Source organism: Paroedura picta, chromosome 3 (assembly GCF_049243985.1).
Source record: "Paroedura picta isolate Pp20150507F chromosome 3, Ppicta_v3.0, whole genome shotgun sequence".
In the NCBI taxonomy this organism is placed as follows: domain Eukaryota; kingdom Metazoa; phylum Chordata; class Lepidosauria; order Squamata; family Gekkonidae; genus Paroedura; species Paroedura picta.
The window spans coordinates 104,589,497-104,614,699 of record NC_135371.1 but is presented as its reverse complement, the minus strand read 5'-3'; the positions used below and the strand labels follow the sequence as shown (position 1 = coordinate 104,614,699).

At 46.2% G+C, this 25,203-nt stretch overlaps 2 protein-coding genes and 1 long non-coding RNA gene across 3 annotated transcripts; 2 read left to right on the top strand and 1 right to left on the bottom strand.

Annotated features, from left to right (window-relative positions):
* Positions 1-7,692: 7,692 nt before the first annotated feature.
* On the top strand, positions 7,693-9,024 carry LOC143831194 (uncharacterized). Its single transcript, XM_077324260.1, has 3 exons — positions 7,693-8,695; positions 8,822-8,965; positions 9,016-9,024. Exons 1-3 carry the CDS (start codon positions 8,132-8,134, stop codon positions 9,022-9,024), a joined length of 717 nt encoding a protein of 238 aa, XP_077180375.1. The 5' UTR covers positions 7,693-8,131.
* Positions 9,025-9,528: 504 nt separating this feature from the next.
* LOC143832525 (uncharacterized) lies at positions 9,529-11,084 on the top strand. Its single transcript, XR_013229292.1, has 3 exons — positions 9,529-10,563; positions 10,683-10,802; positions 10,934-11,084. It is a non-coding gene; the product is annotated as an uncharacterized LOC143832525 (long non-coding RNA).
* Positions 11,085-11,451: 367 nt separating this feature from the next.
* Positions 11,452-14,865, bottom strand: LOC143832524 (uncharacterized). Its single transcript, XM_077327064.1, has 4 exons — positions 13,115-14,865; positions 12,562-12,645; positions 12,300-12,383; positions 11,452-12,020 (listed from the first exon to the last, which is right to left on the bottom strand). Exons 1-4 carry the CDS (start codon positions 13,734-13,736, stop codon positions 11,521-11,523), a joined length of 1,290 nt encoding a protein of 429 aa, XP_077183179.1. The 5' UTR covers positions 13,737-14,865; the 3' UTR covers positions 11,452-11,520.
* Between the last annotated feature and the right edge of the window lie 10,338 nt (positions 14,866-25,203).

The following is a 25,203-nucleotide window of genomic DNA, read 5'->3' as shown; positions in this document are numbered from 1 at the left end:
ATAGTGCAGCGGGTTGGACTAGATCACCCAGGAGGTCCCTTCCATGATTCCATGATTCTATGATACTAACTTAATAGTAACTGTAGCCAGAAACCCAGAAGCAAAGCACAAAGTAATTCAAAATCATTATTTCATCCTATAGGTTTGCTTGATGAGTGAGTTAAGACAACAGTCATGAGGAGTACCCAAGTAGATGACTAAATGATGTGCATACATTATACAAGAATGTTCATAGCATGCCAGTAGGCCCCCAAAGGCACCTGTCTTCAGAAAAAAACAACATTGGGAAGCATCCTAATATGGCTATATCTTTATGGAGTGGTATTAAGTACTGTGTACTGACTTCAGTGTAACACTGGAATTCTTCCAGGCAATGTTAGCCTAACCTTGATCATAATTTTTAACACCCTATATAATAAACCTGCACAAGCAAAAATCAGTTTAATTGAAACCTTTGGTGGAAAAAAGATATAAAATGCAAATGAGTTGAAAGCTGTTAACAAAAGGGTAATTGATTCATTGGTGGTGAAATTACAGTCAAAAGCAGCCAAATTGGTCTTCCGGAGAAGGTGGTTGTGGGAAAGGTCAAAAGGCAACAGTAGTTTGATGAGGTATACATAATTAAAATTAATGAGACAAACTGGATACAGATACAACTCTGACCTGATAGCATAGAGGGTAACATTTCATGCATCTCTATATACATTTCTGTCCCCAGGAAACATCTTTCTTGGCATTATTTCTGCTCTAGCTAAAGCTAACATATCTTTAAGCAAATGTTTATCGAGTTAAATGAATGCCAGAGCATATTTCCAAAATGAAGCTGATCTTTCCTGAATAACATGAAAGTGATACTTTGCATAAGAAGCCATTGTCCCTTGAAAAAACAGAAGAACACCCCTCCCCGGTGGCCACTAAATAAATGCTTTGACCATCAGGATTCTAAATTCGGACAACAGTGCAGCAAACTTCGGCAAATTGAATGGCTTCCATTTCAGGTCCAGTAATTTTTTCCTCTGTAGTCCATAAAATGCCCAGCAACGGTTCACACACTCCACTCTTTGGCATGGAGAATCCCCATCTTGTTGTGTCTTACCACTGGAGATGCCAGCCACAGTTACTGATGAAATATTAAGGGTTAAAACTCCCAGACCATGGTCACACAGCCTCAAAAACCCACAACATCCATTTGACTCTGGCTCTATTGCTTCAGGCCAAGACAGCTACCTTCTATCTATGGTGACCAAGTAAGCAGAGGCCAACAGAAGAAATAGAAGCAAACTCTAATTATAGCTAAAAGATTTGGGCATATGGATTGTTAAGAATAACCTTGTGTCAATATGTATTTTTTAATGAGATTTATGATTCTAGGTGGGAACTAAGAATACACTAATCTCAGAGGTAACCAACAAATTATGACAGAACTATTGACAGAAACACTTTAGTTCTGCAACCTGTAAACCAGTTAAGAGCATCCTCCCCCCTTCCAAATTGGACTCTTAACAGTTATTTTTAAGGATCTTAGAGGTCTTCAGATAGCCTGTACTTGACAATTTTAACTGAAAATGCCAAGAACTGAGCCTGGAATCTTCCACACAGAAAGCAGATGCTGTACTGCTGAGCTCCCCCTCCCAATGCTAATTGAATGAACATATTGCTAGGAGTGAGGGAACCACAGAAATACCAGCCCTACTGCAGAAGTGATAATAATTGGTAATGAATTTTGCTTTTTTAAATTGTGCTTTATTCTTACACTTCTGCGCTGACTTCTTCATGATTGTAAATTAATGTGAACATTTGATAAGAAAACAGTATTTTAAAGCCTCTAATGACTTCAACAAAATGCAAGACGCATTTTAATACTACCATTGTCTAAAGGATGTAAATTTCATAGACCTCCCCATCTCATCTTTCCCTGTAAGATTGTTATAAATCTCATAAAATCTAGTCCTTTATTTTAGGTTTGTTTGTTTTTTAAAAAATGTTAACAAGACTATTTCTATTGTTACATCCTCCCTGTTGTATACGTGGATAGACCAAGGGTCGAGCTTGAGGTCCGAGGCAGGATTGAGGCAGACACAAAGCCATCCAATGCACTGCAAAAAGATCCCATCTGCTGGATCCAATCAGTTTGATCTAGCCAATCATGTGCAGTTGTGGGAGATCCCTTGGCTGCCATATGTATATATGTTGGGGTTTTCTGGGGGGGGGTGGATTCTTTGTTCTTGTTGTCACCTACTACATCATATATCCCCTGGTGAGATCACCAATAAAGAGTTGTTTGTTTGTCCAGTAGCCTGGCATTCTTTCCATGAACCCATAGCCTCCAGGCCCATATGCCCATCATTAGAGGATTTCTACAGCAAGTTCTCTGCAGTTTGACAGCTTGCTCAGCCACTACACCAATCTGCCTTTCTCCCTGGCCCTTAACCCCAGGTGGCGCCCATCCACCTCAAGGCCAGGAGAATTCTCTTCATGTTAAAGCCACACATTGATGCAGAACTAGACAAGCTTTTGGCACGGAACATCCTAAAGCCAGTGCCTAATGCATGTTGGCAAACCCTAGTTGTTACCCCCATCAAGCCAAGTGGGGACATCTGCATCTACACGGACTACAAATACATGCTTAACAAGGCACTGCAAGAGCACTCTTATCTGGTGCCTGTTATCAGCCACCTTTTGGCACCTCTAGTCGGGGGTAAGGTATTTGTCAAACTCAACCTAGCCCAAGCTTCCCCACAACTGGCAGATGAGGCCCAAATGATCGTCACCCACCAGGGGGCATTCAAGGTCAAGAGCCTTGACTTTGGTGTCAGCGTTGCACTGGAAATCTTCCAGAATCTTGTGGAAGATCTCCTCAAGTGGATTCCAGGGGTGAATCCCTTTTTTGACGATGTTTTGCTTGCAGGAAGGAGCTCTCTAAACACCTGCAAGAGGTCTTGCAGTCTCAACACAGCCAGGCTGAAGGTGAAGCTAGAAAAATGTAATCTGTGTTCCTTCAGTGGAGTTCCTCAGGTTCCTGATCAACACCTCTGAAGTCCACCTGACCAAGTACAAGGTGACAGCTATCCAGAATGCACCACCACCAACACCAAAGCACAATCTGCAAGCCTTCCTGGCTTGAATAGGAATTAAAATTAATGAAAAATTTACAGGACATTTAAAATAAGAATTGAAAGTTAGTTGCTAATAAAATAAACTAGAGGGAAAATTATTATACAGGCACCATCCTAAAGGAATATAAGAGACAAGTTATTCCATGCAGGTACAAATTTTATCTTGCAGAACTGGCCAGAAATTCAGCCACCTTCTCTGTTACAATGGGAAGTTTGTCTTCTAGTAAAAATCGAATAACAACTCAGTCTCTTAGAATGCATACACATATGTTAAAGCACTTTTCAGCCACTCTTCCACTGTTAGCATACACATTTTTTTTTAAAAAACTGAACAGGCAGTCAGCTGCACATGCAATGTCAGCAGCTTGAGCTGCAGGTGCTTGTATCATGTGAGTGTAGTGCGGCGGAGAGATAACTGCTGTAAGCATGTCGTTGGCATATGGTGTGACTAGAGAAAAATATCAGTGTTGATCCATCCCCCTTATCTGTAGTCTGCCTTCTGGTAAGCAGCATCGGTGGCAGGTTAGAAACTTTCTCCATTGTATGTTTGCAAGGCAGTAGAAGAGTTCTGAGAAAGTTTATTTACCTTCAGCTGCTTTCCTCCTGCTCTGCCATCCACAGGAAGTGATTTCCTACGGGAAAACAGAAGGAAAAAGAAGAAGTGTTCTTGCATTTCCCCTTCTCCCAAAAATCTTCCTTTGGTTAAAAAGAAAATATCTTGGAAATATCTCATTCTGCAAGCTGAGAGCCAGAGTGTCCCTGAATCAAATCCCTTAGCAGCCAGAAACTCATAGTGGCTTTACAAATAAGAGGAGGTATTCAGGAGGATGTTTTCACCGTAGGTATGTTTGCTGATCTGGATACGCACTCTTAATAAAGAACATGAGAAATACCTGGCAGAACATTCTTTGCAAGAATACCAGCAACCGTGAGGCACTAGGATTTACCCTGGAAACTGGCAAAGTGCAACTTTTCCCCCAGCATTTCTGGAGATTATATTTTTTTAAAATTGGATTTATTTCCCGTGGCTGGCTCATGGCAGGTTACAGTCAATGGTCGTGTTACAGGGCTGCTGTAGGAATAAGCAAAATAATGTGTAGTCACCTGAAATACAGTATATAGATGCCAAACATAACAGTGGAATGAGGGGAGTGCAGGATAGTGATTTGCAGCTTGTGACTTGGGAGCAGAATGGTCTAGCAGAGGGTGTTAAGGGCCATCGTGACACAGTTGGCTATGGTCATCCACCTGATTGGTATGATTGTTAGGAGTGTGATTGAAGGCTGCTCCAAGTTTGTTAGTTCCCTGTTACGGAGAAGACGCGTGCAGGTAATAGCAGGCCACAGGCATGCTTCCAGGGCTCAGGACGTATCTGGGATGAAGGTATGCAGCAGGGTGCCTGTAGTTTCTCCTGACTGTGATCTGCTTCCTAAGGACAGTCTGGACAAATCAGCGGAGCACAGACTGATGGGAAAACTATGTCATCTCAGTTTTGAGTGATGACCATTGCCTGCAGAATTTCCAGATGGCATGCAACACATTTCAAGAGCTTGTGTCCTTGATTCGAGGAAGGCTGGAGAAACAGGCCACCAACATGCATGCCCAATCCCAGTCAATAAGAGGATCACTGTGGCCTTGTGGTACCTGGCCAATGGGAACCCATACTGCCGCATCTCTCACCAGTTCAGGGTTGGTGTGTCAACAGTAGGAGAAATAGTTCTGGAGTTCTGCTTTGCCACAGAGCCAGGACTGGGCCAGACAGTTGTTTGCCTGGGCCCCAAAGTAGGAAAGGTAAGTCTGTGTTGAGGCTCCATCACCCTTCCAGGTGGCTAAGGTGGCAGCAGTAACATTAGGACATTGCACTTGTGCAGGGTGACCACAGGCAAAAGACCCTGGTGGGTGTTACCTAATGAAGGTTTCTTCCTTATCTACATTCCATAATTCCTTATCTACATTTCCTTGTGCAAAAGGAAAAAGAACAACGAAAGTACACAGTTGCACAAAAACAGAACAAAACACTGTGTTGGGAGAATATATTAGGAGCAGTGATGCCACATAGTTTGTAGAGTTGTGAAACATTCCCCAAACCACATTTCACAAATAATTGTAACAAAACTGACTCCTCAGACTTCATAAATAAGTTGGGTTTTGCCATGGAATGGCACCCAAATAACCATAGTAAAAAAAACCAAGTTCCAGATACAAAGTCCATTGCAATGACTGTCTCTCTGTCTCCAATCCGCAAATGAATTTTGCCCCTAGTCTTCTTCGAAAGAAGTACGCGAAACCTATGTACTAGAATATGAGCACAACACCTAAAAGGACAAGGTAGCCACAAAGCTGTCAATTAGCGTAAACACATTTGTATAAAACATTACATAATCAGACATGAGGCCCATATAAGTTGTTCTAACAATAGCCAAAGCCTTTAATTTTATCCTACATGCCGATCAATCAATTTCCAAGGATAGCAAGCATTCCAGTACACATCTTGCCTTCAGCCGCACAACCCATTCCCCATCTTTTGTCCCCCTGCTAGGGGCATTTTTGTCTACGTTTCCTGTATGGAACAGGAATAGTTTAGGGCAGGGGTCCCAACCTTTTGGCACATGGGAGCTGCATTAGTGTGCCCAATGCCTAAAGAGGGCCACATCTTAAACCAAAATGTAACAAAATAATTAATCTACTTATTTAGATCAAAAGTAAACATTCAAAGGTGAATGAAGAAATGTTTAATGCAATCAATTTTGAGACAATATTTTGCTGTGGAATCTTTTTATTAAGCTACACATGCTTACCCAGTCAGTGTGATTGTTGTGGCTGTTTTCTGTTAGCCAAGGCATTGATGTCCAAGTCAAGGTTTGTGACAGACAATCTTAAAATGTCATATAAATGTTCATCTGTAAGCCTTGTTTGACCTACACTTCGATTTCACAATTTTCGTCTTGGAAAATCTTTGTTCGCGTATCTATGTGGTGCCAAAGACTATGAACATGCCTGCAGCAAATTTCTTTAGGATGATAAATAGATCAGGTAGACCAGAATAGAAATCTAACAGACTATTTTTTTTGTAAATGTCTCTGAGATGATCACTGGCTTGCAAATCAATTAGCTCCATCTGAAAAATGTTAAAGGGTGAACCAGGGTAAACAGCAGTAGATGGTGCCGCTTGAGGCAGGAAGAACAGTATGGGTCTGAGGGGAAATGCCCTGAGGGTGATAGCAGCAGACAAGCAAGTTGGAGGGCCACACATAAAGAGGTCAGGGACTGCATGCAGCCCATGGGCCTCAGGTTGGGGACCCCTGGTTTAGGGTGTTCGGCATTTTGGCCTCTGTGATCATGCCAGAAAAAATGCAGCAACCACCACTAACAGAGCAGTTTCAATTGACAACTTCATCATCCTACTCCTCACCGTCCTGCACTATTGGCCCAGTAGTGTGTTGCAGTTATTGACAACCCAAGATGAAAAGAGCTAGAAGTTTCATTTTCCACCTCCAAAAAAAAACAAATTTAACATCCCCTGAATCACATGCTTGCATGTGATAGGTCACCAAGGCTTATCTTTGGTCGTTGGAAAGGATGTCATTGTAAAGTTTTCCACCCACCCTACACTTGCTGTGGTGCCTGACTTCAATATATCACCTAACCCAAAGTGCCTTACGAAGAAGTCAGTTAAGTCCTTAACAAACCATTCTCCACTCCCAAACAATGACATGGGAACACAGGTGGGTGGATGACCACCTCCCAGGGCCAAAGGGTGGACACTGGACAAGACCCAGAAACCATGTCCACAATGAGCCAATACAGTCAGGGGGTTCCACAGTGAATTTCACATGTATAACGCCGCAGGAAACAGCTAAGTTAACAAACTCAATCGAACCCAAAGGTTCACAAACACAAGTTTGGAGTTTGGAATTTGTGATGTCTGACCTGCGACCCCCCACAGATCCAACAAACTTCAATTTTCCGGGTTCGTGCCCACCTCTAGTTTGGTTTGGGTTTAGTGCCTTACTTGGAAGCTGACAACCCTAACAGGGGGTCTCTCTGTGCACAACAGTCTTGACCCTAGTCAGGTTTATGCACATCTTGGTAGTGTAGAATTCCAGAACATAAACCTACACCAATCTGGCAACCTTAACTCTTCTCTGCAATCCAGTTTCATCTGTACAACAATCCTATGTGGTAGGCCTTAAATCTACAGGGAGTCATGGAGAAGAAATACACGTGGCTTGGCTGTGTCTTTTATCCAGCAGAGACGCTGGCCACAGCAGTATTCTGAGAAGAGGCTTTTCTGTGGGCTGTCTGTCAGCCAACTGTTAGGCAGAAGAAGAAGAATTGGTTCTCATATGTCACTCTTCTGGCAGAAGGGGAAAGCTTTCCCCACTCAAAAGGAAAGTACATGGATGCCCACAAGACTCCCCTGCGTTGCTCTCAGAAACACGTACCTTGCCTCAGTTAGGGGCTGTTCGAGGCTCCTGAGCAAGAACAAGGGCCATTTCGCACAGAGCTCAAAGTTGCTATTTGGTTGCCGTTTGTGAAAGCGCTATTTCAAGTAGCGAAATGTAACTAGCCGTGCCCGTAACGCACAGCTGCGGTTTTTGCGGAATTTGGCACTTTCACTTCTCGCCACTTTCGTAACCCACAGGCTTCCGGTTCTCCGTCTTATCGCTACAAAGGAGGTCCCTTTTTAGCGCTTCTGGCCTCCCGTGCCCGTCAATCAAACTGCAGGCACACCTTTGACCTCGACCCTGAAGCCGAACTTGTCGGGGTTCCCTTTTTTTTTAAAAAACCCAGGAAACCCCGTAGCAACGCGTTATCGTCCAATCATTGGCGCCCTTGGAACGTGTTTTCTATTGTTTTCTAGGAACCAGATGCATTGACATGTTTGATTGGTTAATCCCCGCCCACAGTACACGCCCACAGGTTACCTGCTTATATGCACCTGGGCAGACACGCGGTCGGCCTCACTCTTTTGTTTGCGTAGCCTACTGCCCGCAGCACAGGTCAACGTTGCAATGGAGAGGCTTATTTTTCAATTGCTGGCTTACATGCTCGCGGTGGTCCAGCGCATGAATATCGCCTTGTCGCGTCGGACGTCTGCTATCGCGGAGTACCGAGAACGGGTGGCCGGAACGCTGACCAGCAGCAGAAGACGTTCTGTAAGGGTAACCATGGCGGCCAAGAAACGCTGGCAAGCTCTGGCAGAGGTCCGGTTCCCCAGACAGTTCTGGGTGGACGAACGATCCTCTGACTGGTGGGAGAATTTTGTGTGGACTCGCTGGGATGATGACCACTGGATTGCCAACTTCAGGATGTCGAGGGGGACATTTTTTGAACTCGTGGAGGCTCTACGTGGACGCATGGAGAGGCAAGTCACTGGCATGCGGCGCCCCGTTCCAGTTGAAAAAAGGGTGGCTGCCGCATTGTGGTACTTGGCCACCCCTCAGTACTTCCGGACAGTAGCCCAGCAATTCGGACTCGGAGTCACTACGGTTGGCGATATCCTTAAGGAGTTCTGCCTCGCCATGGAGGCGGAATTGTTCAGCAAAGTCGTGTGCCTCGGAGACCGGCTTGGAGCGGTGAGTGTCATTCTATCCCCTTTGCCCTTTAAATTTTTTTTCTTGTTTGACAGGTCAGCAACGAAGACGCGATACACCCCACGCTGACATGCCATGGCTTATATTCTTTTCTTTCCCTTATTCCAGAGTATGGACGGGTTTGCCAGGCTTGGATTCCCGCATTGTTTTGCGGCCGTCGATGGAAGCCACATCCCTATCCGTGCCCCCGGGGGAAGCATAAAAGAGTACGGGAACAGGAAGGACTTTTGCTCTGTTCTCCTGCAAGGAACAGTGGACTTCTCCGGCCGGTTTATCGATGCCGAGGTGGGGTGGAGTGGCAGGAGGCATGATGCCCTTGTTTTCAGGGAATCCAACCTCAGGAAAGCCATGGACGAAGGGGTCTTTGTTCCAGGAAACCCCACCGCCACCATTGAGGGCGTGCGTGTGCCGCCGTTGGTGCTCGGGGACGGAGCCTACCCATTACGACGCTGGCTCATGACTCCCTACAAGCGGCCAAGGACGGACGTGCAGAGCCACTACAACCTCAGTCACTCCCGGGCAAGGAATGTAGTGGAGCGTGCCTTTGGACGTTTGAAGTCACGGTTCCGTTGTTTAATGTCACGACTCCATGTACATATTGACAATGTGACTCCGCTGATAATCGCATGTGTGATTTTGCACAACATATGCGAGGACAAGGGACATAACATCCCCTTCCCTGAGGACGAACCTGAACCTGTAGTCCTTCAGGATACACAGGACATCCCTGAAGCAAGGAGAAAAAGGATATATGCTGAGGGGTGCAAGGTTCGGGACGCCATAGCCACCCACATCTACAGAAACAGGAGGCGTGTTTAATTGTTTTTCCTACTCTGTTGTTGAATAAAGTTTTGTGTTCTTTGTTTAACCTTGTCTTGTGCGGTTTGTGTACTTTGCCAGCAAAAAAACGGGGATTCTCTGGTCCAAAAGCACTTTGACAGCCCTAAATGCTAACTCCCCACTGAAATTGACAAACACAATACGGAAGCGCTGAATGGGGAAAGTTCGGGGAGGCGGGTAGCCAGGAAGTATTGGCGACCCCTGTCAAACCGGAGGATCAATCCACTCATGTTCCAAGGAATAATTTTATTGGTGGGCAGCTTTGATACATTTAAAAAACGGGGTGGTCGATCGGAGCAACGCACGTTCGTTCCCTAACCGTCATTCCGAAGATGCCGAAGCCACGGAAGGGCTCCTTCTGGCAGCGCGCCGAGGCTGAGGCACTTCTGGAGCTTGTGCTACAATCAAAAAGTGTTGGCCGCCTAATGGCCAGCACCCATTGCCACACCAAGGGTGCCTACCTGGTGTTGGCTTCAAAGCTGAGGGAGAGGGGCTACGTCCGGACCTGGGAGCAGGTCCGGACAAAATTCAAGCGCCTTAAGCTGGACTTCCTAAACAGTCTGGAACAGTGGGGGGGGATCCCGCAGCCAAGTGGGAGGACGGTCTTCCACGACCAGATGGTTAAAATATGGGAGAAGGCTGGGAAGCCCCCCCTGGACATGAGGAGGCATATGGGTGAGTGCTGCCCTCGTTGTGTTTTGCCCTTAAACATGCATGGAATGACTAGCTGCCTCTTTCCCCTACTGTCCCCAATGAAATTCGAGAAAGTATTTAGATGCTGTCAACCCCCTCAGACTTAGCCAGCCAGTACTGTAGAACCACTTTGGTTATGCGCTTAGACTCTAACTGTGGTGTGTCTACCTGCTGTGTTTCATCTCTGTTTTGTGTGCTTTTAATTATGATTTGTCTTTTTCTTTGCCCAGCCACACAATCACCATCCAAGCTGGCAACAGCACCTGAGCGTGAGGAGGGGGAGGAAGAGGGACCTTCCACCTCGGGACAGGCTGCAGGTGAGAGTTTTATGCCTGTGCGGGAGACCCATGTGTGTGTACCCCCATGGAGCCATATGGGAGCCTGCTGTGATGCTCCCATTTGAAGTGTTATTAAATTCTTTGTTTGATTTCTATAGCTGAAACTGTGGAGGCAAGGCTGCGTGCCATGGAGGCCAGAGTTACTTCCCTGGAGGCTCAAGTGGCAGAGCTGAAAGGGGAGATTGAGCAGCACAGGCAACAGAGGGAGGCGGAAGAACGTAGGTTATGTTCCCCACTGCCCAACTCATCTCACACTGTGGCTAAGGCCACTTAAAAGTGTATGCATGTAAACTAAAGAAATTTGAAAATATGTGTGGTACTAATGTGTACTTTTTCTCCCTCCCCACAGTTAAGAAGAAGGAGGACGAAGAGCTCTTCCGGCGCAAAGTTAGGGGGACCGTGGGACGGCTGTGCAGGAGAGTTAGGGCGATGGAAGGGGCTGGGGAGGGGAGCGGTGGGAACTGAGTTTTGTTTCCTGTTTGTGTTTTGGGGTAGGGGTTGGGGGGGGGGCTCCAAGTTTCATTCCCTAATGTTTTTCCCCTGTTAAATGTATACCTTTGTTAAAAAAAATAGGTTTTCCAGGGGGGTGGGGGGTGGTGGTGCTGGTGGGGCTCCAAGTTTCATTCCCTAATGTTTTTCCCCTGTTAAAATGTTGTTTAAAATAAAATGTTATTGCAAATTTTATAACAAGACTCCAGTGTGACTTCTTAAACTCGCACATATTTAACCCCACACCACACTCCTAAAACTCCTTGAACTAACACCCCTCCAACCTCCAACCCACACAGCAGTACCACAATATACACAATCACTAGAGAGGCCGCTTTCAGCCTTGCAGATTCTACAGTAGGGTACACAGAGACAGAGTCAAAAATATAAACTTTATTCAACAAACAACAAAACACAGATAACATGAAATAGAAAAAGTGGGCAAAACTAGGAGGGGGAGTACTTGTCTGCTGGTTTAATTTTTCTCTTTCCGAGAATAGTCCTCCTTCTTGTTTGGGTGGAGGCATTCTGAGAGGGAGTTGGTGGGGTGGGTGCTGGAAGTGGTGGTGTTGGTGTGGGTGGTGGTGGGGGGGCGATTTGTGGAGGGTAGGCCCTTTCCATGACCGCTACTGCCCTCTCCATGAGTCTCCTTATCAGTCGCACCTCCTCCACGCCTTCGCGTAGGATTTGGTTTGTCTCTCTAAGGACTGCCCTCAATTTTCTCCCCTCCTGGGCAATGAGTGTGAGCATGGCTTGGTCAGCGGCCGCGGCACGCCGTGACTCCTCATAGCAGTGCTCAAGGAGCCTCTCTCCCACGCTTGTCAAGACTGAGACGCGCCTCAGCCTGCCGCGTTCCCTCGTAAGCCTCTCCTCTGCTGGGAGCGCACCTCTAGGTGGTGGGCTGCCTGGAGGCAGGGGTGGTTCCTCCTCCTCATCTGAAAGAACCTCTGTTGGCAAAAAATGAGAAACAAAACTGTTAGTAACATCAAAAAAGTCAAAACACACCATGGTGGACATGGTGTCCTTTTTTGTCCCCGTGTTTTCCTGCCAAGAATTTAAACAATCCCCGGTGAGCACATGGCTATTGTTTGTTTGCCCATGTTGTGCTTTTACTTTTGCCTACTTTCACAGCAGGACTCTCAACAATTAAAAGGGAGCACATGGTTAGTGCCTAGCGACATTGTCCTGCAGCTATGGCTCGAAAGGAACAGGTCATGCACGCTCACCATCTTGAATCTGTATCCGCCTGCGCCGGGCAGGAGGTCCAAGCACCCCAGGCTGTTCCTCCTCCTGTGTTCCGGGTATGAAATCTGCAAAAAAAGGGAAAAAAAAAGATCTAGGACCAAAGGGTGGCAAAGCCAGCTTCAAAGCCTACACCAGCAACGCAGAGGGACTCTCTTCTTTCTCTTAGCAGTGCTGCTGCCCTGCACAAACAGAAAAGCACAAAGCAGTTAAAACAGCCCCCCCCCTATTTTTACTAATACTTACCAATGTTAGTTGATGCCCCCGAATCACTATCCACGTCAGGTGCTGCTGGAGACTCTAGGGGCCCCGTCCCTGGCAACTGTGTCTCTGTGGACAAGAGCAGAAAATAGTGAAAAATGAGCAAGCATACACCATGAACCACAAAGCAAGCTCCCAAAGTAGTGAGCCAAAGTACTGCAGAAGGCCTATGGGCGAGGCATGCAGCAAATATTTTGGGGCTGTGGGTTAAACATGACCGTTTAAAATACTAACCACATCAAGCACTCCACAGCCAACCATCTTATTAAATCTTTTAAAAATTAAAATTAAATTATAACATTAAAACCGTTTCAAATAGTAACCACAGCAAGCACTCCACAGCCTACCTTCTTTTAAAATCTTTTAAAAATTAAATTATAAAATTATAAAATTAAAACCGTTTCAAATAGTAACCACAGCAAGCACTCCACAGCCTACCATCTTATGCGTTGCAACGAACACACGAGAAAACGATGCCCAAACGTCAGAACACACATTTGCTCAAAAGGAAATATAAAATAAAAAGAAAATCACTTACCGGAGGCAAGGGGCGTTTGCTCAGGAGCCTCCTCTTGCTCCCCAGGAGCGATGGCGATCAGGTCCAGCGTTACCGATTCCGCGGCTCGTTGCTGGACGGGGGGTGGAGGGCGAAAGCTGGACGAGGTTCCCTCGCCGGGATCCTCCTCAGCGGGTGGTTCCTCGACCGGGGCAGCCGGCTTCCGAACCACCTTAAGGCTCCGGCCGACGCGCTTCGGCCTGCCGGATCCTTCCCCGTCCCCGTACAGCTGGCGCTGCTCCTCGAAGTAGGGGCAGGTAACCTTTTCGTTGCCGGAACCCTTATTATGGTTCACGGCACGCATGTACTCTGCCCTCATTGTCTTGGTCTTCGACCGGCATTCAAGGCCGGTCCTGTTGTGGCCCAGGGCGCGCATCTTAATAGCCACTTGTTCAAAAACCTCCCTATTCCTGTGGGAGGACTGGAACGCGTCCTGGATTTTCTCCTCCGAGAAAATCCCGATCAGGTCCCTGATCTCCGCGTCCCTCCAAGTAGGGCCACGGCCGGTTGCAGGGACGGACGAGGCTTGAGAAGACGATTCCATGTTGCTTTCGCTAGTAGCTGAGCAAAATGGTGGTGGGAGGTGCAGGGTGCAACGGATCATATACCTTCCCGCACACAAAGACAAAGGGACTAGCCGGCTCCTGATTGGTGGAGGGCAGCAGGGGACACGCACATTGGCCACATCAGGTCACATGTCACGTTCAAAACTCCTCGCGCGGGAACAGGATCTGCTCCTAATGGCCAGATTGGCGCCCTTGTTGTTTGACTTAACGCATGCGCGTATTCGTTTACACGCGAGAAGAGCAGTTTGAACATGCAGCGGGAGCCATTTTAGGAAAATGTCCGCCATTACACAAACGCATGCCGGTGTTCAACCGAGAGCAAGTGCGGCAGTACTCGGCAGTTCCCCAATAATATTCACCAGCCACAGCATAAATCAACCAAACATGACATGTTACTGGCGTACGTTCGTTGGCACGCTCAGAGGAATGTTTTTTAAAATGAACGGGGGACGGCGACTCCGCTTGCCGGAGGTCTAGCCGCCAATGGAAGGGGTTGTCCGCACCCAAGCACAAGCACGCACCGGGAACCACACAAAGACCCACTACACATAAGCCGCCCCTCATGATATCACCACGAATCATGTCTATTGAACCCCTGTAAGCTAAGCAGGAGACTGCGAGCGGCGAACGTTCGTTGGCACGCTCAGAGGAAAATTTTTTAAAATGCTCCCTGTACGTTGACTCCGCTAGGACTGGCCGATGGTAGACGGGGTTTTAAGCTTTGGGCAAATTTTGGGAACGTGACGGTGTGTGCCACTGTGCTTGTGAAAAACTCTTGTGGTGTCCGGGCAGAATTTCCGAAAGTGATCGTGCTTGAAAGCCAGTCGCTGTCCCGTTGCCTCGTAGATCCCCGCTCGCTCGGAGAAAAAAAAAATGGCGAACAGTTCGCCGGAAGTTTGGAGGACAGGCTCGGGAGGAGGGACTTTGAAGAACCCGCAACAATGGTAACGCACAGGTCTTTTGCGCTAGTGTTGCAGATTGGTTGCAGGAGTGTATCGCTATCCGGAGGGTGAATCCAGTTTTCTGGATTCCCCTAGAAGCGCTACAACGAAGCGCTTTTGGCGGTTCGGTTTCAGGATTGTTGCAGATTGTTTACGACGTCGTGCGTTATGGCAAATTAGTAGCGTTTTCAATCAGCTACCATTGTGCTATTTTTAAGCCGTGGGAAATGCCCCCAACAGTTGGCCTTGAGGGAGGGGAGATACCATCAATCGGAATCCTTGGAACCCTCAGCATGTTGTCAGAAGTGTGGATCACAATTTTTGTATGGACTAGATTTAAAGCCCGTTGTACTTGTAAGGTGTGCTTTTGGGGCTAGGTGTGCTTTTGGGTCTGTGTGCTTTTGCTTGCCAGGTCTGAATGCAGGTTTTTTTGGGAATGTGGAAAGTGGGATTCTTAATTTTGGTTTATAGCCAGTTTGCAAACTACGGAAAAGGAATTTTAATATGCTGGGATGTCCAGATTCAGAAATCCAGAGCCCAGATTCCAAAATCCAGAGACTAAAGTCAAACTACTTCATTTAAGTAAAAACACTTATTTTCAGCAAAAACAAAATGCACAGACCACACTTCAGTCCTAAAAAGTTAGGGGGGGGGGTGGTTTGCTGCATAAGGCAACTCTTTATCTGGGAGATACCTAGGAATTAAACAGCCTCAAAAGAGAAGTACTCCAAGTTCACCATGCTTATATAGGAGTTTGCTTGGGTCTCAAAAGGATGCTCAGCAATTAGAAACAGAAGCTGAAGCTGGGAAGCTACAGCTGAACTTATTGTGGTCAAATAAGTTCTCGGGGCTGGCTGTGGCCCTTTCTGCTTATCCAAACAAAAAGAGAAAGGCTTTGAGGGGAGGGGTGCTCGTGGGAAACTGAACGCGTGGGTCCAGAGTTGGGTGCATTATGCCAAGCAGAAAAGGGACAGGAGCCCCTCAGGATCATGGGTCTGGGCGGCGGCAGATGGGAGGAGAAAAAAACGGGCATGGGTAGGACTGAGGCTCTCATCCTGTGTGCATAGAGAGGAAAGCACCCAAGTCCTCACAGCGGGGGACCCTTCGGAGCGCAGTGACTACGGGCATGAAGGAGAGTCGTGAGCCCCTTGCCTTGGCCTTGAGGCGGGGTGAACATGGCCTCCCCTGAAGAGGAGGGACCCATTCCTGGCAGCTGCTACTCACTCTCTGCAATGCGGCTGAGCCCCAGGACATGGTTGGGCCAGATAACTTCCAGCGCCAGCAGCACTGCCTCCGTCCGGGGCAGGAAAGTTTGTGGCAGTGGTGGCGGCGGTGCCATAGTGGCATCCCCGGAGCTGCTCCACCCACACAGCCAGCTCAGTGGCCCCGAGGCTCCTGGCACTGACATCCTGGGCTTTGAGCTGCTCATCGCTAGCCGCAGCACAGGCAAGATGGACGCCACTGCTGCCACTACCTTCCCCGTGCAGCCTCCTGAATTAGCTATGAGAGCCAGCCAGCCAAGGGGTGGAGCCAGGCCCATCTGCCATGACGGGGAGGGCGGCATTGCTGGGCAACGGGGAAAGTGGCCTGGGCGGGACCCGGAGGACTGCTCTGGGCTGGGCATGCCAGCACTACCGGCCACAGCTGAAGCCGCTTCCTCGCCTCTCCCCGGGGCTCTTCATACCACTTCCCTCTTGGCAGTTCCTGCTAACCCTCAACACCAGTTCCTGCTAACCCTCAGTGGGCTCAGCGGAACCTTTTGCTGGAAGCCTCCTTTTTGCCTGGACAATGGGGCAGCCAAGTAAAGACATGCTTGGCACTTAGATGGCAGGGAGAAGGGCACAGAAGAGGAATGGCTCCTGCTAAGAAATGGAGGCATGGAGCGAGGGTAAGCATTACCCCATCACCACTACATTACCAGGGCTGTAGGTGCCAACTCCTGGAGATCTGGGACATGGGTTGAAGGCGATTTGGGGACAGACTTCAGCAAGGGGATGGGGTCGGAGAATCCACCACCCAAAGCAGCCATTTCCCCCAAGGGAATGGACCTGACTGGAGCTCTTGTAATTCAGGGAGATCTTCAGGGCCTGCCAAGCATACCTGTGTGTTTGGGAGGGGGCGGGGGGGGGGGCAGAGGCACTTTGCACCTCCTGACTGGCTGGAACTCTGGTCTGTCCTGTAAGGGTCCTGCCCACTCTCTGCCCACTTAGCCCTTAAGCAATTATGTATACCACTCCCTAAGCAGTTACAGATAGATGCCACCAACAAGGTCTTATTGTAATATTGTGCATTTTGTTTGACTACTGATGAAGAAATGAGGGTTGAAATGCTATGGTCATACCATGTGGAATGATTGAGACTGTACGTGCAACATTGCACGGACTGATTCTTTGGTTTTGATGTTGTTTTTAATCTTCTCAGTGTGCACTTTATAATAAATGCTTGTATTTAGATTTTAATCTATTTTGTTGCTCGATCTTCAGGTTTCTGACCTGTTTTCTCAGGTTGAGTTTTTGTTCCCCTTTTAATTTTCACCCATTGTGTTATGAGATTAAGTTAACCTGTGATGTAACCTCTAGCCTAGAGGAAGGTCTGGACATCATCCTAGTTAAAGGACTCAACCTAATTAAAGAGAACTTCAGAAAGTCAATGCAGTAGCCTAAGAGGGAATGCATCCATTTGGAAAGAAAACCAAATAAATCAAGAGAGACTCCCTCCATTTTTATAATTATTTTCCATCAGGACCTTTTATGGAAGAACTGGATTCCTGTGTAGTTAAACTGAGGGCTGAGGTGGAATGTAAAAAGACAGTAGGCAAGTTATAAGTTATAGTGTAAGCTTCATTTCTGTTGTCATGTCATTGCGTTGCTTTGTACATATCTCCCGCAGAATTAAAACCCTATGAAAGCTATTATATTGGGTATTAATGCCAATTTCTAGGTCAGAAAAGCCAGAGATTTCCAGTTCTTGTCTGATGCCTACAAAGGGAGAGTATTTTATTTGTTTTATTTATATAAATTATTTATAGTCCACCTTTCTCACTCAAGGCAGATTACATAGGGGGAGTCCATGCAGTAAACAAGATGTTAACATGACACATTAAATGACACAAAGTTGCACAATAGGATCCAGAATACAGCAAACTATGCATGGTACTATTTATTTTTTATTTATTCATGCAAAATATACCACCCCTCACTGCACTGTCTCAGGGTGGTATTCAAATTACATGAATAAATACTATTATAGATCAAAGTCTCGAGTAATTTATCCAAGTGTGAAGCCTGTATAGAAAAGCCCTCTTGAATAATTCAGTTTTGCATCGCTTATGGAATGGCAAAAGCATTGGAGCCTTCCTGACCTCCTCAAGCAGACCGCTCTAAAAGGTGGAATGTCAGAGAAGGCAGGGGAGTGGACAGTTGCTGATTATGCCATTTGCAGGTTGGCACTTGCAGAAGACCCTGCTTGGATAAGCAAAGCTGCTGTGATGGAGTATAGGGTGAGAGGTGGTCTCACAGAAAGGAGGGTCCAAGGCCTCAAAGGGCATGTGACAGCCAATACTTTCAATGGAGCCTGGTAATTGATACGGAGCCAAGGATGGCCCATATCAGATCTCAGAAGTTAAGCAGGGTTGGCCCTGGAAAGTATTTGGATCGGGTCCCTACAAGAAACATTAGGATCATCACAGGCAATGGCAAACTATTTTTGAACGTCTCTTGCCTTGAAAACCTCACAGGGTCACTATAAGTTAGTTGAACAATCATAAGTCAGTTGAACAACTTTCCACTACCACAAATGAATGTAGTGGGTGAAAGTGTAACGAATTTATTAGCAGAAAAGCCCATTATATGAAAGATACAATGGACACAAGCCTTCCCCCCGGACCCAGGCTGCCCAGCCGAGGTCTGGCAAGGCCACGGCAAGGCTGCTCAGGGCAGGGGCAAGTGCTGGCAGGGGCTTCCTGCTGCCTTACCACCCTCCCCCCACCCAAGCAGGCCGGCATGGCCTTGAGAGGCTGTAGCAGGGCTGCTTGGGTTACGGGCGAGCACTGATGAGCTCCCTCTCCTCCGACCCAACAGCCCTGACGAGGCCTGGTGAGGCAGCAGCTGGAGTAGCTAGGGGTAGGGAGATGGCTATCCATTTCCCTTCCTCCCACCAACCCAGGCAACCCTGTTTCCGGATCATCAGCCGCCCGAGCTACAGGCCAAAGACCAGTCACCACCATATTTGATTTCTTTGTGTATTTTTTTCATGAACAGACTTTCTGTCGACCCAGGACCTCCTAATGGGACTATTTCTAGATTATATTTCCTCTGCTGCTTGTTTGCTGAACTTCCTTGAAGCTTCATCTTGATCTTGTCTCTCCCCCCACCTTCCCATTCCGCTGTCTTTTCCATGTGGTAGTGAAGCCATCCATCCTGTGGAGGGGCTTCCATGCTCTATTCTTTATCCAATAATACCATCTATTATTGAACAAGTTTTTAGAACAGATTGGGCAGAGATTATTTACTTTGTTTATTTGGTAAAGATCTTCTGCTTGATAATCCTGCTGTATCGCGAGAATCCTTGAGACTACTGATCTGGATGCAACTGCCCTCTACTGCTGCGTCATCTACCCGCGACATTGTTGCTGTGCCAATGGGAGGCCCATTCTTGGCTGTCTACAATATGGCCTGGATAAGTCCTGGATTATAAATCGCCCTGTTTTGCCCAGTTTGCCATGGGTATGAATACAATGGGAATTTCCCCACATCAGGCAAAATAGCGGCATGGATCCTGAATGCAAATACGTGATAGTATATCACAATTCACCAGCCCTCCCCACTTGCAAGTCATTGTGCCTTTTCCAGTTGCCTTTTCATGGACTGAATGTGCATAAAGGAGCAAGGTAGCACTCCAAGGGGTCATTTTGGGAGCAAATTAAAAAATGGACAATCTCTTGAACATATTGCTGGCTGTGTTCTCACTGCTAGTCTGTCGATTAAGTACTACCCTCTCTCAAATCTGGGCAGATACAGCTGTATTCCAAGAAAGGATGCTCAGGATATGGAGGAAGGCTCAGCATCATGGAGCAGTCCCTGGCTGTGGCCAGTGGAGCCAGACCTTGGGTCACTCAAGAAGGGCTCACAGGGAAGCAATGCAAAGGTGGTTTGCCCTCTCCAAGGTCTGGTCCCCCAGGCAGATGTGGGTGTACAGGAGAACCACTGACTGGTGGAATATTTTCATCCTGGACACCTGGATAGATCCTCAACTTCAGAATGTCCTGAGGAACCTTCATGGAAATTGTTACCGGAGGAGGATAGAATGGCAGCCATCATGCATGCGCCAGCACATCCCAGTGGAGAAGACGGTGACTGCAGCCTTCTGGTAACTTGCCAGCCTGATACATTACAGACTTGTCTCACAGTAGTTCGGCTTGGGACTGTCCACCATTGGTGAGATAGTGCTGGAGTTCTGTTTTGCCATGGAGGATTTCTGAGGATCCTTAGGTACTTTTAAACTATCTGACAATCTTTTTGAGGCTAATAAATGCCTTATGAAAATGGACAGTGTGCCCTTCAAGACTCATATAACTCTGGAAAGTCCAACTTCTGGAAAATCAGTGGTTCAAGGACATTAGAACTCTCAGCTTTTGAACAAATGTCATATTGACAGCAATTGTTTATAGACATTTTTAGATATTTGGATATATGAACTTATATGTAGACTAGTAATCACGCCCGCTGTAATCAAAATACAGCGGGCGCTAGGCAAGGGAGCCTCCGGCAGTCGTGCACAGCGCGGCTGCCGGGGGCTCCCCAGCCGGCGGCCTGACACGGCAAGAGGCACGAAGCGCCTCTCACCGCGTCAGGCCGCCGGCAAGGGAGCAACTGTGAGCCGCGCTACTCGCAGTTGGTCCCTTTTTGGCAGGGCGGGAATCGGCAAGGCCAATTGGCCCCGCCGATGGTCTGTCCAGAGGAAGGGGCCAATCAGCACCCTTCCTCATCCCGGACAGAGCCCGCCCTAACTCCTCCCCCTAAGCCCTTACGGCTTTATTTAGTCCGCGGCGCCCGTGGCACCGTGGGCTGTGTTAAAATTAGCCACTACTGTTGTTGTTTTCTGGTTGTCCTTTTTTAAAGGAAATAGCTGTAACAGTTACACAGAGACCATTTCCGCACTGGAAACTTCACTGTCTGGGCTCTTGTGTGGAAGCACAAATTGAGAGCGGAAAGTCCCAGCTGAGGGGAAATTAGAGGTACAACAATTGGTACTTCAATTTTTACCCCTTACCAGTGCTTAAAACAGACCAGCAAGCTACTTTCTACCAACCTTAGAGGGAGATGAAAACTCCCAGCACTGCCAACTCAAACATTTTCAGTAGCTATAGCTACCATTCCTACTGACTTGCGGTAGCTGTCCATCAACACCCTGCCTCTCCTCCACACTCACACAAGCACAATGATTGCATCCTGCAACAGTGTGTTTTGGAAAACTTAAACAGAGATCTCCAACATCATTTGTATTTTATTTCAGAGACAGCCTTCAAATTAGTATCTGTAGTTTACATATTTGAACTGCCATATTTCAGAGATAGCTCTTGTAAAGTCCCTCTTACATAATATTTCCTAGTGGAGGTAACAAGTACATTACTTCAAAGGAAGCTCTCACAAAGTCTGCTAAGGAAGAGCACAATCAATGATTTCATAGACATAGGCCTATTTTGCGCACACATCTTACTGAAAATTATCAGGGCAGGAAGCCTTTAATCTTGACTTCAGATTCTATGCCCACCTTATTCCTTTTCCTCTGGTGTCTTTATTCTGCAGCTACAATTTTTAAAATACACTTTTCTAAATCAGGGTGGAATGTCACTTGTGACATGTGGAGGGTGGTGTCCAAATGTTTTAAAAAATGTAGTTGCTCTATCACAGCTACACAGTAGCTTCTAACTAGTTGAGGTTTTTTTCATGCATTTTAGCATTAATTAGGTGAAAGAAACGGAACAGAAAGGACCACAAGGACGGGTGGGGAGCCCAATATTGAAATTGACCGGACATGTCTCAAGAGGTATGTCATCTACCTGACGTGAGAATCAAAGATGTAAAGGAAAGGGGGGAATGACTTCTAAAGCCCAAGGACAGATATCCCTTCCTACTAATTGATGTGGGAACAAATGATACTGCCCAGTGCAGTGTGCAGCATGTGAAATGAGACTATGTGGCCTTGGGGGGGGTTTCCCCAAACGAAGAACTTCAGAGTGCTGGTTGTGTTTTTGTCAGTTTTTCAAGAATAAGTCATGTCAGACTAACCTTATCTCTTTTTTTGTTAAAGTTACTAGGTAGTTTTAGAGGAATGCTGTGGATATACTTTACCTTGATTTCAGTAAGAATTTTGATAAGGTTCAGGTTAATATTCTTATTGACAAGTTGGTAAAATGCAGTACTGATCCTGTTATTTAGGTGGATCGAGAACTGGTTGACAGATCACACCCAAAGAATGCTTGTAAATGGTTTGTCATCTTCTTGGAGAGTGACAAGTGGTGTGCCTCAGGGTCTTGTGTTATTCAACTTTTGGGTCCTGTGTTATTCAACATATTTATAAATGATTTGGATGAAAGACTAGAGGGGGTGCTTATTAAAACAGGGAGGGGTAGCCTACACACCAGAAGACAGAATCAGAATATATCTTGACAGCCTAGAAAATTGGGCTAAAATGAATTTCACAAGTGACAAATGTAAAGTTCTGCATTCAGGGTGAGACTTGTCTTAGCAGTAGTCTGTGTGAAAAGGATCTGGAGGCATTAGTGTGGCTCCGCAGCTAAAAAGGCAAATGGGATTTGGGGCTGTATTAAAAGAAGCATACCATCCAGATCTCATGGGGTGATGTTAACACTTTGATAAGACCTCACTTGGAGTCCTGTGTTCAGTATTTGGCACCACAACTGAAGATGTAGAGAAATTGGAGCATGCCCAGAAGAGGGCTATGAAGATGGTGAGGGGTTTGTAGACCAAGTTGTGTGAGGAAAGGTTGGGGGAGCTTGGTCTGCTTAGCCTGGAGAGAAGATGACCTGAGAGGTGATATGATAACCATCTTCAAATACTTGCTGTCATATAGAAGATGGAGCAGAGTTGTTTTCTGTTGCCCCAACAGGTAGGACCAGAACCAATGGGTTGAAAAGAATTTTTGGCTAAACATCCAGAAAAAGTTCCTGACTGATAGACCATTTATGCACTGGAGGTTTCATGCCAGGCTGCAGGCTGAAGTTTTAGTCGTGGCAGGCTGCCCCACCTCTTCCTGCACTCACATTTGACCCTCTGTACCTCATCCGCCCCCGATTTGTGCTCCTGCACGGGAGCTGGGGCAGTGAAGTTCCCAGTGCATAAATGGTCATAGAGTTGTTCCTCAGTGCAACAGGCTTCCTCAGGAGGTGTTGGGTTCTTCTTCTTTGGAAGTTTTAAAACAGAGACTAGATAGTGATCTGACAGAAATGCTGATTTTATTAACTTAGGCAGATTTTGAGTGGGTGGGCAGGAAGGACTGTGCCAGTGTTTGTCTCTTGCATACCCAGAGAATTGCTAATCGCCACTGTGTGATAGTCAGTGAAGGATAGGCTGGATTTTGGAGGTTTTGGGTTGGGGGATCGCTCTGGCATGAAATTGGGGTCACTGTGGGTGGGCAGGTAGTTGTTAGTTTCTGCATTGTGCAGGGAGTTGGGCTATATGTCTATGGAGGTCCCTTCCAACTCTATGATTCAATGATTTTCTAATTTAATACTGTACACTGTTCATGATCTTGGCAGGTTTTTATAGCCGGTCTGTGTTGATTGCACTCTAACTTCCAAATGGATTTATCCCACGTGATTATTAAGTTTGGCAATTTGCAAAAAGTCAATTTTGTTCAGTTGCCATTTTAATGTTAGGCCTCTGGTGACTGCCAAAATGGTACCCGCTAAACTTTGTTCACTAAAGCATTAAAGCAAAAAAAAAAGTTCAAAGCTTTCACCTTTCCTTTCCAGTATCTCCTTTTCTTTACTGCTCATGTTAATTTCATTCAATGTTGATGACCCCCCCCCCCACACACACACACACAGTTTATTTTGTTGCATTCAGCACTGATTTGTTTTCCCTGCACTGGAAACACTGTCATTTGCCTCCTCTCTGAACCCCCTTTCAAGTCAATATCAACAGGGAACTAAACCTCACACAACTCTTTTAACCTTTCTCCACCCCCATTTTATTTTTTTAATTCAGTGATCCAAGACTAATGATAGTGTTATTACAATAGACTCTTGGTAAATAAAATAAAAATGAGGAGGGAATTCTTAGAACAGGATCACATGGAGAGCCAGTTTGGTGTAGTGGTTAGGAGTGCAGACTTCTAATCTGGCATGTTGGATTCGATTCTGCACTCTCCCACATGCAGCCAGCTAGGTGGCCTTGGGCTCCCCATGGCACTGATAAAACTGTTCTGACCGAGCAGGAATATCAGGGCTCTCTCAGCCTCGCCCACCCCACAGGGTGTCTGTTGTGGGGAGAGGAATGGGAAGGCGACTGTAAGCTGCTTTGAGCCTCCTTTGGATAGAGAAAAGCAGCATATAAGAACCAACTCTTCTTCTTCTTGCTGTACTATGGTTCCAGTTAGAATGAGGCCCTCACAGCTTTTTTAAATTGCCAAGTACATCTCTAAAATGGTCATTTGTGTCCATGGGTCAAACCACATTTAGTGTGGCTCTGAGATTGAAGTATAGATCATGGTGGCTTCATAGCAGACATTTCATTAGCAAATGCCTTACTTTTAAAGAATATTACAAGTGTTTTCAAAGTATTCTACAGTAGAACAAATTCATGATTAAAATGTTAAGTAAGGTAGAGTGGATGCATTAACAGTAAAAATAAATCATTTTCTAAATTCTAAAAGCACTTTTTCTTATTCTTTTAAAGGTATGTTTATATAATATGCAGACATAAACCAGAGCGTGATTCTTCACAGGAACTTTAAGATAAAAGATAAGGAAATCTATATCTAGCATATAGATAGATATAGAAATAGTTTTCCATGCAGAGGCAAAATTTTGGTTATTCTGATAACTCACTAGAAACCAGTATCTCAATTACATCTGGACAAAGTGTATTTCTGTACATCTGCAGGGTACATGGAAAAAGCTCCCCTGAAGCCCAAATATATCAATTCTCAGTGTGCCTGTGAAGTAAAACATCTGAGTGATTTATACAAAAAAGGCTGAAATAAACATGTTTTGGCATTTGAACTTTAAGAGGTCTGCATTTTTAAAAAGCTGCAAAATATGGGTAAGAACGCTATGGATAAGAGTTTGCTCTCTGTCTCATATTCTCACTCTGGCTGTATCTCTCACTCTCGTTCTCTCTGGCAGGGAAAAGCTTCAAAGATTATCAGAACTTATGTGTCCTGGAAACTAGGATTGTGTGCTTCCTTCCCATTGGCTTGACTTGCACATTTGTAAATAAACAATTTATTCTAAAAAGTACCATAAATGTCCAGCATCCCCTTTTCATAAGGAAAGTGCCCCTGTATTTTATGCCTTTGGCCACTTGCCCCCTTGATCCCT